The sequence below is a fragment of the Boleophthalmus pectinirostris genome, unplaced genomic scaffold, assembly GCF_026225935.1.
Source record: "Boleophthalmus pectinirostris isolate CB_2022bp ecotype Guang Dong unplaced genomic scaffold, ASM2622593v1 HiC_scaffold_20, whole genome shotgun sequence".
In the NCBI taxonomy this organism is placed as follows: domain Eukaryota; kingdom Metazoa; phylum Chordata; class Actinopteri; order Gobiiformes; family Gobiidae; genus Boleophthalmus; species Boleophthalmus pectinirostris.
In genome coordinates this window covers 27,990,683-28,008,259 of record NW_026571153.1, presented here as the reverse complement: position 1 = coordinate 28,008,259, position 17,577 = coordinate 27,990,683, and the positions used below count along the sequence as shown (strand labels likewise).

Here is a 17,577-nt window from a genome sequence, read left to right as displayed (position 1 = left end):
AATATAAAACCAAAAATAAGAAAACGAAAAAAAAACAAGAGTTTTCTTTTTGTCTCCAAACCCAAAATGAAAAAATAGATAATGATTCATTTTTTCAGTTTTGGTTTTTGTGTTTACGTGTTCCTGTTTACATGACTTCTGTGACTGCGATGTCGGACCTCTGCACCGCATACGGACTGAACCATGACTGGTCCAGGTCCGGGGCCAGACCGAGACCAGAGAGGGACGAGACCGGGACCAGAGTGGACTCTGAGCTTTGACTCTGAGCCTCTGCAGGGTCCAAGCCTCAGCTTTGAGCTGAGTGGGCTCTGAGCCTCCGGTCTGGTCCCAGTCTGGTCCCGGCCTGGTCTCGGTCTCAGTCCCGGTCTCAGTCTCGGTCTGGTCCCAACCTGGTCTCGGTCTCAGTCTCGGTCTGGTCCCAACCTGGTCTCGGTCTCAGTCCCGGTCTGGTCCCGGTCTGGTCTCAGTCCCGGTCTGGTCCAGGTCTCAGTTCTGATCTCAATCTCGGTCTGGTCCTGGTCTGGTCCCGGTCTCAGTCCCGGTCTGGTCCCAGACCTGGATCAGTCCTGGTTCAGTCATATGCAGTGCAAAGGTTTGGCATCACAGTCACGGAAGTCACGTAAATGGGAAACGGTCGTTATCTGTTTTTTCCATTCTTCATTTAAACACAAAATCGAAAACTGAAAAAAAAAAAAAATTTTAAATCATTATCTGTTTTTTCATTTTGGTTTTGTAGACAAATAATGAAGAAAACAGTTGTTGTTTTTTTCATTTTCTTATTTTTGGTTTTATATTGAAAAACAAATGAATGAAAGATACACGGATTCTCCATAAAGATGTTATGGCTTCTTCTGGAATGTTTCACAGTGTGGTATTAAACCTTTCTATCTCCACAGAGACCACACCAGACCAAGTTACAGGTCAGATCTGTGGAGAGGCGACCCCGCTCACAGTCAGAATGCGTTTTTTTTAAGCATTTTTGAGCTGCAAAACTATCTGTAATTTAAGAAATAGTATAGTGAACAGCCTGTAATAAACAAAGAATAAACACATAAACAGTAAACAAACAAACAATAAATATTTTTTGCCCTAGCAACATGAAATTTGGCACGGCACACACCCGCCCCATTAGGATGACACCCTTCAGATTTGAGATCATTCAGATGAGCAGGTCGAGAGTTATGTGTGGAACAGACAAACAAACAGAGACACAGAAAGACGTTCCTTGCATTAATACATAGATGTAAGGTAGAGCTGTTTAATGTCACACTGTGGAACATTCCAGGCAAAGCAATGTCACATCCACAGCAACAAGCAGGTGACAGACCCCCAACCAAAAAGTTACACCATTACGCACCTTTAAACTGCTCTACTTTATATTTATTAATTTACAGGTGATTTTATAGCTCAAAAATACCTTTAAAAAGCAGTGAGCAGGGTCGCCTCTCCACAGAGCTGACCTGGGACATGGTCTGGTTGGGTCTCCAAGGAGATAGAAAGGTTTAAGACCATACAGTGTAACATTCCAGATAAAGCAGGAAATAAATACTTCCACGGAGAAAAGCGTTTGACAGACCCTCCACCGGAAAAGTTACAATGAACCTCTAAAGCAGGGGTGTTAAACTCAGTTTGTTCCGGGGCTCGTATCCAAACTACTTTGATCCAAAGGGGCCGGATCAGAAAACTCATGTCATATAAACCCCAAAAATAACAATAAGTTCAAATGTTTGTGCAGAGAAACACAAATCTATTACAGAAATCTTTTTTAATTGATGAACTCTTTCTTTTACAAAATATTATAATATTATGAACAACCTGAAACTTTAAGACAAATACCATTTCAACACAATGTTTTAACATGAATTTGTATACAAATAGGAATAAGTCAATTTTTCTTGGAAAATCCTGCACTTTTCTCATGTTGGACATTTTCTTGATGAGAGTGTCACGGTCAACAGTCCAAACGATCGTCCTTTAAGAGCGTTTGGAAAGAGACAAGTCTTCATTTGTGCTGCTCTGGTGGGAGGGGCCACGCACAGAGACGCTGGAGACACTGATATGATAAACACCACAGAAAATGACCAATATTTTAAAAGAAAATATAATTTAAATATTTTAGTACAAAATCAGCTGCGGAGCAGATTAACGAACACCTTTAATCTGGGGCCGGATCCAGCCCCCGGGCCGTATATTTGACACCCCTGCTCTAAACTCTCTTCACACGGAATAGAAACCGAGAGCTCCTCCTTGGTTTTAAAGATCACAGCACTTACTTTTTTAATTTTAATTTTTTTTTTAACTATAGACTATGTTATGTTGTCTTGTCTTTTATTCAGGCACCTTATCTCTGCACTCAACAGTGAAGCTCATGTTTTGTTTTTTTGTAACGCTGCCTTGTCCTGATCTACTCCTCGTAAATAACAGACATGAGTTGTGTTTTCAACCCACCACATCACATTATTTCTGCAATAAACCTTCAATAATCACCTGTGAGATGTTTTTTATTAAAACTGTTAATGAAAACTAACATTTATTTATACACAATTAAATAAAAAAGTTATGTTTCAATACCAAATGAGCGTCAAAAGTTTTCTGTCTGAGAGCAACTTGTGTGTGACGACCTGGAGCCAAACGAGAGCTGCTCGTGCAGAAAGACTCCACACGCTCACAAAACTCTGACACTAGAATTAGTGAGTCTGAGTGAACAAGTTACTTATGAATGAAAGACTTTTACTTCTGTTGTTCTGTTCACATCTTCTGTCAAATAAAAGTCGACTAGAGAAGAGAAAGAAATGAGAGAAACACTCACATCTTTACATTCAATAGAGTTAAACAGAAAATAATTAACACTGATATCACAGCCACTCCGTGAATTTCCTCTTATAAAATACTGATATTTTATATATACAGCGTTTTTCTAAATAAAGTCACAACGTTTTCTACACATGGAAACAAAATACAAAACTATGTTGGGTCTGTCCAAAACAAATCAGCCTTTTAAAGGTTGTATAGAGGATTTTCCAAGGAACGAGAAATCCAGCGACTGTTTGTCCTTTTTCAAATGTTGCGCATGCGTGAAACCACCCCCCCTCCCCTACAGCTCCTACGTAGAAACGCCTCCTCCCTCCTCCTCCTTATGCCAGAAACAGGTTTGTTTACAGCCGGTGCTGCACATGACTTGTAAACAACTAACTACAGTGTTGGTTAGGCAAGACGGAGAAGTGAGGAGCGGGGGGAGGGGTGCGCGGACATTTCGTTCGCGGACGAGAAGTGAGGAGCAGGGAGAAGAGCGGAGCAGGGAGAGAGGAGAGAGGAGAGGGGAGCGGTGCGCGGAGATTCCGTGTGCGGAGAAGTGAGGAGCAGGGGAAGAGCGGAACGGGCAGCGGGGAGAGGAGCAGGAAAGGGGTGCAGAGAAGAGTGCGCGGAGATTCAGTGCGAATGAACTAGCTACAACACGCAGCAGCAAGCGGACTCTTTCTTTGCCTTGAAAATTACGTTTTCAGACATAGGATATCGCTTTCGTGTCCTGAAAAACGTTTGTCTAGCTCTTAGAAATAAAGTACGTTTTCATAATAAGCAGAAGTGACCTGTCCAGGAGTAATTTGTGGACCAGTGCGTCAGTCTTTAGACCCTGCGTCTGCTTCAGTCGCGCCATCGCTGGAATGAATCTTCAAGAATCACCTTAGTTTGGCTTCGCTGCTTTTCCCCTTGTCTTCTGTCTGTGCGTCTTGCGTCTGTGGACTGCGTGACAGTCGTACGCAAACCACGTAACGGCAGCGCGCAGGCAAGTCAGTTACGCTAGAAACGTAGGGAGTTTGATTGACAGCCTGTCAGCTAACAGATAACGAGGCAGTGTCGTTATCTATTGGCAAATGTTTAGCCCCACCACGTCCAGAGTTGATGAATTTTTATTCTCTTTTTTTTTTGGTCATCATAATTACAAGGCTACTGCACCTCTATAATGCTATCATTGACAATTTGAAACAAAAAAAATCCTCCATACAACCTTTGAGGAATCTCCCCATGAGCATCTCAGATTTGGCTGAAAAAAAACAACAACTAAAAAATCCAAAATTATCAAATGAAAGAATCTAAAGTTTTAGCTCAATCATTCCTGAGTTTTGGCCTGTTGAGATTTTGGGGCCATGGCCACTTTTTCAGAAACCTTCATTCATAATCATGTTTGAGAGACCAGAACTTCATAAAAATCGAGCTCGGAACATTTGTACATTTGTATTATTTTAGATTCTTGGTCATAGATTCTGAATCTGTTGTCAAACATTGTGTGTCTTTATTAAGGGTGTGGCTGTGGGCCCAAAATCTCACATTTGGTTGCCGCTCAGTTTTTTTGTTTGTTTGTTTGTTTTGTTTTTCAATTTTTGAGGTCCAAGATCAATTTACTCCAAGCAGATCTTTGCAAACTAAATGAACCTGAATATTTGAGAGAATGACCATTTCTGACACAAATCACACTTTTCTGAGTTTTCATGTGGATGGTGTAGAGCAGGGGTGGGCAAACTTTTTGGCTCGGGGGCCACATAGGGTCCTAAAATTTGACTGAAGGGCCGGACAGGAGACAGGACATGACATGTTAAGAGCTCGGCTCCATTGCACAATTGTATTTACACATATCGGATGCATAAGTTTCAAAATGCATGAAAAGTGAATGAGGTTTGCTTCTCTCTGCACACCACAGGCGCACACATCCTGAGCGCTTAGATCCCGTCGAGAAACAAAATCCCCTCTATGAGGTACCACGCTTCAACACTGATGTGTGCAGTACCACCAAACCCTTAAGACTTTCCATGCATTAAGATACAGAATATGATGTTGACCAGTCTGAAGTCCCTGCTTTTAACTGACTCAAAATGGAAACAGTGCAGCCTTATGTCTTGAACACTTCTACCTCACTCATGGTCAGAGTACGCCGCCCGAAACTACTGTCCCATAAAGCATTGCAGCCAACATAATACGCCGCATCTCAATGTATATATAGTGCTCCATCTACTGGGAAACGCCGGAAATGCAGGAAAAATAAAACATCAAGGTTTATTATTGTAATTTATTCAAGTTCGGCGGGCTGGGTTAAAAGGTTTAAAGGGCCACTATATGGCCCCTGGTGTAGAGTCTCAAATATGGTCACAGACCAGGTTTGATCTTTTTGGCCCCTTCTTTGGAGCCTCGGTTCTCCACGTGGACACAGTTAGATGTGGATCACATTTTTACTAGAGAAATGTTGGCAGATTCTAATTAGTTTAAAGTAATAAAAACAACTACTATTAACTTCCTTCATTTCAAACGGAATTTTTGAAAATGAGTCTCACAGGAGTTTAGGTATTTTTCCATCTGCCATCGCAAAGGTTTTTTAGGAATTTTTTCAGCCAAATCTGAGACGTCTCAAAGGGGAGGGCGGCTGATTTCATTTGGGCGAACTTTGTAATGAAAATGTAAAACGATAAAATCAAATATTAAATCCAAACTGTTTCTACAGCAAATCCAACAAACACAAGTCGATGTTTAACTGAACAAACAGACAATAAAACCAAAACACTTTGAAATGTGACGTGTTCCTCCACTTTTGCATCAGAAGCTTAAATCGACGAGTTTAAAGTGTAACGGAGCTCGCGGCTCGAGCACAAACACGCCTCTGTTCTGTTTTCAACCTTAAACCTTTGACATGAATCTTATGATTTCTCTCCATTTCTACGATTGTGAGACTCACCTGGACGTGTGTGGATGTTCCTCTCTGCTCATCGCCTCTGGAGCTCCCTGACACACACTAACACACACACTGACACACACTGACACACACACACAGACAACCCCCCACACACACACACACACACACACACACACAGACCCACACATCAGGAGGCGGCTCAGACCTGTCACTCCTGTTTCACACAGATCTGTGTCGTCTGAAGCGACAGCGGTCAGCAGGTGTGTCCTTGAGGTCGAGACATGAGTTACCGAGCTGCACAACACGCCAATTAAAGACAATTATCTCTTTACACTTTAACCCTCATCAGTACACGTGCCAAAACTGACTAATCTGTACACCTGGGGTCCACACGGTCCCCAACATCATATTATATATTTCACATAAGTGTGCAGGTAACAGTTGTCTCCAAATGAGGTTTTTGACAAGTGTGACAACCTCAGATAAAATTTATTTGGTATAACTTGCTTTAATTCAATGAAAAAATAAATAATAACCTTATGTTTTTTTTTCTCTTTTTTTCAAATTTTTGTCACTTTTGGTGCAAAATCATGTGTAAGCTGAGGTTTGTTATGTTCTGTTGCATCATTGATGCTAACAAAGAACAGACATCATAGGTGTTCCTTTTGGTATAGGGTATACAGAACCATTTTGGCAAAATGAGCCTCTTTGATACTGGGGTCCATGTGGACCCCACAATAACAAAAAATATGTTTGAAGAAAATGTGGGTGTCTCATAAAAAACTAAAGGTGTGTGATCACAATAGATTGTCATATTGGCAAGAAAATGAACACGGGGCCTTCACAAATGCAATATTTACACTCCACTGCATGCTTCTAGGCACTCATCACACAGAATACTGGGAGTACAATTTATTGTCAATGCAAGTGTAAGTCTTTCTTAACTTAAATGAAACAATATGCAACTCTGGTATCTGTCAGAGGAATATCAAAAACAAATAATAACCAGACGTTAGACACCTGGTTCGGCTGGGGTCCACGTGGACCCCAAATGAATGCTTTTTATACACACCACATAAATAATGGTAAAGAAATGAGCTCTTGGGCATGTGATAGCAACAAGTTGGGTGACAACTACCTAAATGGACCAAGAAAAAGACACAACACAATCAGAAATATGGCAATGTTTTTACACCTTACTGATTAGGGTTAAAACCCTTGTGCTCCCCTTTAAAAAGACTTACACCTGGACTTCCAACAGCGTAAAACCACTGCTCCTGGTTTTGCAGTTTAAAAGTCCCTAAAACTCGAAATAAAACTCGATTTTTGAACTGGTATTAATTGCCTCAGTAAGAAGGGGCAACGTTGAAAGATGAGCACGGCAAGCTGAAGACCAAGAAACCGGTCAAAATAAACACCGACAAAACTGAAGCTGGCAAATATGGCGTTTTGGCTAACGCGGAGGCTAGCAGTCGAGAAGAAGCGGCCAGTGACGACAACATTGACCTGAGAATGATATTAAATTAAATTAAAGACTTCAGAAAGGACCATGCTCAGCGATTCAAAGACGTGAAGGAACAGATAAAGATGACTAACGTAAATCTGTACAAACTTGAGAGCCGTGTTTTTTTTTTTTCCGTTCTAGTCCTTGTTTAGTCCCTGTCTAGTCCAGGTTTAGTCCCGGTCTAGTCCAGGTTTAGTCCTGGTCTAGTCCTGGTTCAGTCCTGGTCCGGTCCTGGTGCAGTCCTCGCGATCGGCTCAGTGATTGTGGCGTATATATTTATTCTCCGCTCATGTTTGTGGTTCTCGCTCTGGTTCTCGGGTCTTTCTTCCTGATAATTGCGTCGCTGCGTCACTGGATACTCGTCCCTGATTGGTTAGACTTTACATTGAAATTGGACGCTTTGACGCTTTGGTGTGAATGGCCCCTTACAGGGTTATTTCTTTAAAACCCCACTAAAGGAAGTCCAACTTCTATTGTTTAATATCTGTGTGACTGTTACTTTGTTAGCTGTGTTTCAAGGCAGTAATGTTTGGGCAGGTGATAATGTTATTACAGCTGTGATAAAACAATTTACCCATTCAAACGGTAGATTGTAACCAGACTTTAAATATCCTCTCCTGGAATGTAAATTAAATTGTTAACCCACAAAAGAGGTCCAAGATTTTGTCTAAAATTTAAAAAAAAAAGAAGAGGTACAGGCCCTTCTGCAGGAGACGCACTTGTCAGACCAGGAACATAAACAATTTAAACGAGGTTCTAATAAGTATGTATACACATCATCAGGACACCAATTCTGATAACACATCAGACTTGTTTTGAATATATATCAGATAAAAAAGATAAAGAAGGCCGTTTCATATTGGTAAAAGGGAAAATTGAGGGCTTTCCAGTGACAATTGTCAATATTTACATACCACCAGGAAGCGACTGGGTTTTTTATAAACAACTATTTGAGCTGATGGTGTCTGAAACAGTTGGAATGTTAATATGTGGTAGGGACATGAATGAATGGATAACTCCAAGACTGACACAACACAACCAAATTCATTAATATGGTAAATAAATAGTATTATGGATGAATCTGAAATTATTGATACCAGAACCAGACCTCAGACCAGGACCAGACCTCAGACCAGGACCAGACTCAGACCAGGACCAGACTCTGACCAGGACCAGACTCTGAGCTTCTGACATCTAATGGGATCAGACCTTGTCAAACTGGTCTGTCCACATACCAACTTGTATCTGTGTGAAACAGGAGCGACACGTCTGAGCCGCCTCCTGATGCGAAGCTCTGGACGTGTGAAGGCCTCAGTGTGTATCATTGTGTGTCAGTGTGTGTGTTAGTGTGTGTGTCAGGGAGCTCCAGAGACGATGAGCAGAGAGGAACATCCACACACGTCCAGGTGAGTCTCACAGTCTTAGAAATGTAGAGAAATCATAAGATTCATGTCAAAGGTTTTATTGTCTGTTTGTTCAGTTAAACATCGACTTGTGTTTGTTGGATTTGCTGTAGAAAACCTCTGTTAGACGATTGAACAGTTTGGATTTAATATTTGATTTTATCGTTTTCAATTTTCATTACAAAGTTCGTCCAGATGAAATCAGCCGTCCATCCCCTTTGAGTCATTTCAGATTTGGCTGAAAAAAATTCCTAAAAAACCTTTGCGAGCAGATGGAAAATACCTAAACTCCTCCAAAAATGACCCGTTGAGACTCATTTTCTAAAAATTCCGTTTGAAATGAAGGAAGTTAATAGTAGTTGTTTTGTTATTACTTTAAACTAATCAGAATCTGCCAAAGTTTCTCTGGTAAAAATTTGATCCACATCTAACTGTGTCCACATGGAGAACGGAGGCTCTAAAGAAGGGGCCAAAAAGATCAAACCTGGTCTGTGACCATATTTGAGACTCTACACCATCCACATGAAAGTTCAGAAAAGTGTGATTTGTGTCAGAAATGGTCATTCTCTCAAATATTCAGGTTCAGTTAGTTTGTAAAGATCTGCTTGGAGTAAATTGATCTTGGACCTCAAAAATTGAAAAAACAAAAAACAAAAACAAAAACTGAGTGGTAACCAAATGTGAGATTTTGGGCCCACAGCCACATCCTTAATAAAGACACACAATATTTGACAACAGATTCAGAATCTATGACCAAGAATCTAAAATAATACAAATGTACAAATGTTCCGAGCTCGATTTTTATGAAGTTCTGGTCTCTCAAACATGATTATGAATGAAGGTTTCTGAAAAAGTGGCCATGGCCCCAAAATCTCAACAGGCCAAAACTCAGGAAGGATTGAGCTAAAACTTTAGATTCTTTCATTTGATAATTTTAGATTTTTTAGTTAGTTTTTTTTTTTTTTTTTTCCAGCCAAATCTGAGATGCTCATGGGGAGATTCCTTAAACAGCTGATTTCTTTTGGACAAACCCAACATAGTTTTGTGTTTTGTTTCCATGTGTAGAAAACGTTGTGACTTTATTTTTAAAAAACACTGTATATATAAAATATCAGTATTTTATAAGAGGAAATTCACGGAGTGGCTGTGATATTAGTGTTAATTATTTTCTGTTTAACTCTATTGAATGGAAAGATGTGAGTGTTTCTCTCGTTTCTTTCTCTTCTCTAGTCGACTTTTATTTGACAGAAGATGTGAACAGAACAACAGAAGTAAAAGTCTTTCATTCATAAGTAACTTGTTCACTCAGACTGATTCTAGAATGAAATGTTTTCATTTTAATTCTCGCGTCAGAGTTTTGTGAGCGTGTGGAGTCTTTCTGCACGAGCAGCTCTCGTTTGGCTCCAGGTCGTCACACACAAGTTGCTCTCAGACAGAAAACCTTTGACGCGCTGGACTTACATTTCTACTAATGTTTTTAAAATTGACCCAGTTTGGTTTGATCACTTGAAAACTACCACTTGATGACATCACAAGGTGGAGCAGAGCGTCTGGAGCTTTTAAAAATAAAGAATTACTCAAACATGTGAACAAAACAAACACACTCCAGGTCCCTCAGGTCGGGTTCTGTTTGAGGTCAGAGGTCACAGTGTCGTGTCGTCCCTCAGGTCGGGCTCTGGTCCGTTTGATGCTCTGCTCAGAGACGAGGCTCTGCTGCACCCCCTGCTGGACTTTGCTCGAGACGCCGCCTGTTTACGAGGAATTCTGCTGAAACCTCCAGACGCCGCCAAACCTGCACACGTGAGCTCCTGTCTGCTCCTGTCTGCACCTGTCTGCTCCTGTCTTCTCCTGTCTGCTCCTGTCTTCTCCTGTCTGCTCCTGTCTGCTCCTGTCTGCTCCTGTCTGCTCCTGTCTTCTCCTGTCTGCTCCTGTCTTCTCCTGTCTGCTCCTGTCTGCTCCTTTGACCCGCTCCTGTCTCGGCAGGTGACCCACATGCCCTTCACCCTGGTGCCCACCCCGGTGTCCAGGGCTTTGTACCTTCAGGCGCTGCAGGTCCAGACGTTCTTCAACACGTTGGTGGATCGGGTCAGTCAGGACCAGGAGTTCCTGGAGGAGGCTCTGTCCAGGTAACACCTCACACCCTGTCACGTCTGCTCCTGTCTGCTCCTGCCTGCTCCTGTCTATTGTGCAATCAAGGCAAAACTGGAACATCTCCATGGAGACCAGCAGGTGGTGCACCCTCCACCAGAAAAGTGACACAGTGCAGCTTTAAACAGACCCATGTGTTGTTATGGACAAATCCAGGACTTTGAGAAACATCAAACATCAGGCCGTCGCTATAGCAACAAACTATTTAAATACTACTAATGACTCATTTCACAGTTCACCCCAGACTTCCTTCACCCCAGACACTTCCTCCAGCTCCTCCTGTGGGACCCTGAGGTGTTCCCAGTCCAGTCCAGAGACATCGTCCCTCCATTGTGTCCTGGGTCTCCCCCAGGGCCTCCTCCCGGTGGGACATGAACACCTCCTGAGGGAGACACCCAGGAGGCATCAGAACAGATGCCCTCCTCTACACGTGGAGGAGCAGCGGCTCTACTCCGAGTTCCTCCTGTGTGACCAAGCTCCTCCATGTTCCCCCCGAACTGCACTTGGCCGGTCTGCACCTGTCTGCTGCCTCAGGAGTCCCACGAGCCGGCAGGGGCATAATACTCTGTGAAACACAGCTCCTCAGATCATTCGGGTTCCCAAAGTCCCACCACAGTAAAGTGTCAGTTCAGGAGGAGTTCACATACACAATAGTTGTGATCAGACTCACACAAATAAAAGAGGCCAGAAAAAGTCCTTCCTTGGGCCTAAACTGTCTCTGTGTTTGGGACTTTTCCTCTGATGACATCAGCAGAGGGATCCTGGTTTTCACTCACACACACTTCCTGTTTCTTGTTTCAGCACCGTAGAAGTGGACGACTTCACCGCACGACTGTTCCACATCTACAAACAGATCCAGAGAGAAGGACGAGCCCCGGTGAGACTCTCTGCTCCTCTGCTTGTCTGGTTCTACTCGTCTGGTTCTGCTCCTCTGGTTCTGCTCGTCTCTGACCTTCTCGTCTTGTTTCCTCAGTCCATTGTCTTGGGTCTGACTCGTTGTGACTACATGTTAGATCGGGGCTCGTCTCTGAAGCAGGTGGAGATCAACACGTTTGCTGCGGGGATGGGAGAATTTACTGAACCTCTGGTGGAAGTTTACAGGTCAGAACCTCACACTGTTTATCTACAGGGACAGAAACTTCTCTAAGCTTCTGTGAGGGACTCTTGGTCTACTTCTTTTTTTTGCAGAGATGTTCTGAGATTCGCCGGACGCCCAAAGCAGAGTGAGCAGCTTCAACACGAGCTCCCTTCCACTGGACACGCCGCCGCCGCCGCCGTCGCCAAGGCCTGGGAGCTCTACGGGTCACACAGGTGTGAACGGACCTAAGGCTCAAGGGACAAAAGCTTCTGTGACAACCTGAAAAGAGCTGAACATTTGTGTTTCTTGCAGCTTCAGATCTGATTTAATTTGGCTCATTTTGTGTCGGTTTGAAAACTCCACATTTTGGGACTTATTTTGTGTTTTGTCCAAATTATAAATCAGATGTAATTTGTTGTAACATTATTCTGAACTTCCTCTTGCTCAAGATGTTCTTGTTCTTATTCTTGTTCTTGTGGTGGTGTCTCTCAGAGCTGTGGTGCTGCTGGTCGTCTTACCCTCTGACTTCTACCGATTTGGCCAACGCTGCCTGGAGGTGGAGCTGCCGAAATGGTAAAGACACTTTCACCTGTCAGCCCTTTTCACCTGTTGCCCCTTTTCACCTGATGCACCTTCTCACCTGTCATGCCCATAGACGCTCCATTTACCCTGTTTGGCCCCACCCCCTTTAGTCTCTAAAACCTCTGAACAGCACCCTCTTGTGGTGGCTCCTCAGGTGAATCAGGTGAATCTCACCTGTCTCTCACCTGTCTCTGCTGTCTCACCTGTCTCTCACCTGTCACCCCCGTTGTGCTCAGGAACATCTCGGTGATGCGTCGTTCTCTGGACGAGGTCTCTGCCTCGGTGTTCCTGGACAAAGATGACAGACTGTTTGTGTGAGTCACATTTTAAGACACTGTGGAACATTTCCTTCAGGTTTCCACGGAGACAGAAAGTTAAAAACAGACTTTGACGAGACGACAGAGACGATCCTGACGGTTCTGAATCTGTTTGTTTGTTTTCAGAGAAGGACGAGAGATCGCAGTGGTTTATTTCCGTTACGGCTACGCCCCCGAGCACTACACCGAACAGGTAACACCTGTCAGAGACCACATCATAGCCTCACCTGTCAGAGCCTCACCTGTCAGAGGACCACATCATAGCCTCACCTGTCAGAGCCTCACCTGTCAGAGGACCACATCATAGCCTCACCTGTCAGAGCCTCACCTGTCAGAGACCACATCATAGCCTCACCTGTCAGAGCCTCACCTGTCAGAGGACCACATCATAGCCTCACCTGTCAGAGCCTCACCTGTCAGAGGACCACGTCATAGCCTCACCTGTCAGAGCCTCACCTGTCAGAGGACCACATCATAGCCTCACCTGTCAGAGCCTCACCTGTCAGAGACCACATCATAGCCTCACCTGTCAGAGCCTCACCTGTCAGAGGACCACATCATAGCCTCACCTGTCAGAGCCTCACCTGTCAGAGGACCACGTCATAGCCTCACCTGTCATAGCCTCACCTGTCAGAGGACGACATCATTAGGGTGACCAAACGTCTGTTTTCCCCAGGACATGTTCATATTTTGCGTCTTGTCCTGGGCGTCCGGGTTTTTTTTTTTTAAGTGATGGAAATGTCCGGGTTTTCATTACCGTTCATTGGGGGCATTAAATTGAGTGTCTCTCGTAGCCTTTGTGACTCAGAAGTCACAGAGTGTAAAAAACAAAACAAAAACAAAAAAACCTCCCACCCCGGGTAAGGTTTTCACAAATGGAAATATGGTCACCCTAGACATCATAGCCTCACCTGTCAGAGGACAATGTCCTCTGAAATCTCTAAATTAGTAATTTATCCTGGTTTAGTTCTGGTTTAGTCCTGGTTTAGTTCTGGTTTAGTTCTGGTTTAGTCCTGGTTTAGTTTTTCTGTTTTTTAGAAATCTCCAAACTTCTGCTCCATAAATGTTTCTCGTCACATTAATTAGGGCTCAACTCAACTCTCCATATTCTGTCCATTTAATCCAATTTACAGACACATCACTCATGTGTCCTCAGCTGTGGGACGTGTGTCCTCATATCCTCATGTGTTCTCAGCTGTGGGACATGTGTCCTCATGTGTCCTCAGCTGTGGGACGTGTGTCCTCATATCCTCATGTGTTCTCAGCTGTGGGACATGTGTCCTCATGTGTCCTCAGTTGTGGGACGTGTGTCCTCATATCCTCATGTGTGCTCAGCTGTGGGACATGTGTCCTCATGTGTCCTCAGCTGTGGGACGTGTGTCCTCATATCCTCATGTGTTCTCAGCTGTGGGACATGTGTCCTCATGTGTTCTCAGCTGTGGGACATGTGTCCTCATGTGTCCTCAGTTGTGGGACGTGTGTCCTCATATCCTCATGTGTCCTCAGCTGTGGGACGTGCGTCTCCTGCTGGAGCAGTCTCGTGCGGTGAAGTGTCCAGACGTGGGGACACATTTGGCCGGGACAAAGAAGGTGCAGCAGGTTCTGAGCGAGGCCGGAGTCCTGGAGAGGTTCTTCCCACAGCACCAACGTGTGGTGGAGCAGATCAGAGCCACGTTCACCGGACTCTACTCCCTCGACCCGGTACACACATAGAACACCATACACACAGAACACCATACACACGTATAAAACTATACACACACACACACACACACAACCCCATACACACAGAGAACACCATACACACACAACACCATACACACGTATAACACCATACACACGCATAACACCATACACACGCATAACACCATACACACGTATAACACCATACATACATATAATGTGTAGTTTGTGTGTAGTGTGTGTGTAGTGTGTGTAGTGTGTGTGTAGTGTGTGTGTAGTGTGTGTGTGTGTGTGTGTAGTGTGTGTGTAGTGTGTGTAGTGTGTGTGTAGTGTGTGTGTAGTGTGTGTGTAGTGTGTGTGTGTGTAGTGTGTGTGTAGTGTGTGTGTAGTGTGTGTGTAGTGTGTGTGTAGTGTGTGTAGTGTGTGTGTAGTGTGTGTGTGTGTAGTGTGTGTGTAGTTTGTGTGTAGCGTGTGTAGTGTGTGTGTAGTTGTGCGTTTGCTCCTCATGCAGGTTTCTCTTTCCTGTCTCAGGGTGCAGAGGGAGATCGGGTCATGGATTTGGCTTTAGCAGCTCCAGAAAGATTTGTCCTGAAACCTCAGAGAGAAGGAGGAGGTGACACACACACACTATACACACACAAAACACAAAACACACAAACACACAAACACACATTACACACACAAACACACACTATACACACACAAACACACACTATACACACACTATACACACACTATACACACACACATACACACTATACACACACACTATACACACAAACACACACTATACACACACACACTATATACACACACATACACACAAACACACACTATACACACACACACACTATACACACAACACACACACTATACACACTATACACACATACACACACACACACATATACACACAAACACACACTATACACACTATACACACACACACACACTATACACACTATACACACACAAACACACACTATACACACACACATACTATACACACTATACACACAAACACACACTATACACATGATACACACAAACACACACTATAAACACACACTATACACACACAAAACACACAAACACACATTACACACACAAACACACACTATACACACAAACACACACTATACACACTATACACACAAACACACACTATACACACGATACACACAAACACACACTATAAACACACACTATACACACAAACACACACTATACACACTATACACACAAACACACACTATACACACAAACACACACTATGCACACTATACACACACACACACTATACACACACTATACACACAAACACACACTATACACACACACACTATACACACTATACACACAAACACACACTATACACATGATACACACACACACACACTATATACACACACACACTATACACATTATACACACAAACACACACTATACACACACACACAATACACACTATACACACACACACAATACACACTATACACACACACACACACACACACACACACACACTATACACACAAACACACACTATACACACTATACACACACATACGTACACATACTAAACACACTAGACACACTATACACACTATACACACACACACTATACACACTATACACACACACTAGACACTCTATACACACACTATACACACACTATACACACTACACACACTACACACACTATACACACAAACACTGTATACACAATATACACATACTATATACACACACAATACACACACACACACACTATACACACACTATACACACTACACGCACACACAATAAACACTATAGACACTATACACTAGGGATGGGCATTCAGTGAAATTTTCTTAATCGATCGTCGGAAGAATTAACGATCGATTATCGATTAATCATTAAAGTTTTTATATTAAAATGATCATCATTATTATTATTACTATCTGCACTTCTAATCTGCATACATAAATTCAACTTTACGACATATAAACCGTAAACACTCTAGAGCCACATCAGCCCGTTTGACATTATAATGTGTTTAATTCAGTTTTGCGCAACTCTCACAGAAATGAAACTTAAAACCACATGGCTCATTTGCATAAACTAAGCGAAGATAAAACTACAGCTCTTGTGTGGCTGATGTAGTTCAACTTCTGTCGGATTAAAGGACATGACTCAGTGGAATACAGGTTAGTGTGACCAGATTTGAGTTTGTCAAAACCAGGACACCGTACGGGAGGTGGGAGGTTGGGACTCGTCATCGATATTGCGCGACTCTCACCTGGCAAAACTTTTTCTCACTGGACACAGAAACATATGTGCTGCTTTATACACTGTGCACATGGACTCACACTTGTCCCGAACGCAACGTAAAGTGTGGAATTTCTTGTACAAGTCATCGTTAAATATGCATTTTTGCTTCGGTATGTTGCAGACTGACCAACTGTCTGTGTCTGCTTGCTCCTTCTGAGTGCAGAGACACATGTACAGACCTGTTTGGTCACACTACACACAGCAACATACATTCGGTTTGTTGATTAAAATGAACGTAATCGATGAAATTCTTAATGATCAATTATCGATTAATCAACCAATCATGCCCATCCCTACTATACACACAAACACACTACACACACACACACACACACACTATACACAGTATATGCGTCCTTCCTCATTTACGGCTTTGACTTTTAACCTTTGCCTTCCACAGGAAACAACTTCTTTGGGTCAGATATCCGTCGTGTTCTGAGCGCGGCCGGAGGAAAAGACCGGAGGGCTTTTATTCTCATGGACAAGATCCAGGCCACGTCCACCCCCAACATCCTGGTGTCAGGAGAGCACCCCCCTGTGGTCACGGAGTGCACGTGCGAGCTGGGCGTGGCAGGAGCCTACGTCAGGTACGACCCAAGCAAAAGGTTTAACTCCTGCTCCTCATAAACACATCACACTTTCACTTTCTGTGTGTGTGTGTCTATGTGTGTCACTGTGTGTGTCTGTCTGTGTGTGTGTGTGTGGGGGGGGTGTCTGTGTGTGGGGTGTTTGTGTGTCTGTGTGTTGTGTGGGTGTGTTGTGTGTGTGTGTGTGTGGGGGGTGTTGTGTGTGTCTGTGTGTTGTGTGTGTTGTGTGTGTCTGTGTGTGTGTTTGTGTCTGTGTGGGGGGTGTTTGTGTGTCTGTGT

At 43.4% G+C, this 17,577-nt stretch overlaps 1 protein-coding gene across 1 annotated transcript in view; it reads left to right on the top strand.

The window, feature by feature from the left end:
* The first annotated feature begins 8,558 nt into the window (after positions 1–8,558).
* LOC110168332 (glutathione synthetase-like) overlaps positions 8,559–17,577 on the top strand; it is a 9,323-nt gene continuing 304 nt past the window's right edge. Inside the window, exons 1-12 of the mRNA XM_055156216.1 lie at positions 8,559–8,590; positions 10,255–10,381; positions 10,571–10,713; positions 11,537–11,612; positions 11,709–11,836; positions 11,924–12,046; positions 12,306–12,386; positions 12,632–12,709; positions 12,839–12,905; positions 14,219–14,413; positions 14,927–15,008; positions 17,112–17,298. Of these exons, the coding sequence (XP_055012191.1) occupies positions 8,559–8,590; positions 10,255–10,381; positions 10,571–10,713; positions 11,537–11,612; positions 11,709–11,836; positions 11,924–12,046; positions 12,306–12,386; positions 12,632–12,709; positions 12,839–12,905; positions 14,219–14,413; positions 14,927–15,008; positions 17,112–17,298 (1,319 nt within the window). The remainder of the gene's footprint in view (positions 8,591–10,254; positions 10,382–10,570; positions 10,714–11,536; positions 11,613–11,708; positions 11,837–11,923; positions 12,047–12,305; positions 12,387–12,631; positions 12,710–12,838; positions 12,906–14,218; positions 14,414–14,926; positions 15,009–17,111; positions 17,299–17,577) is intronic.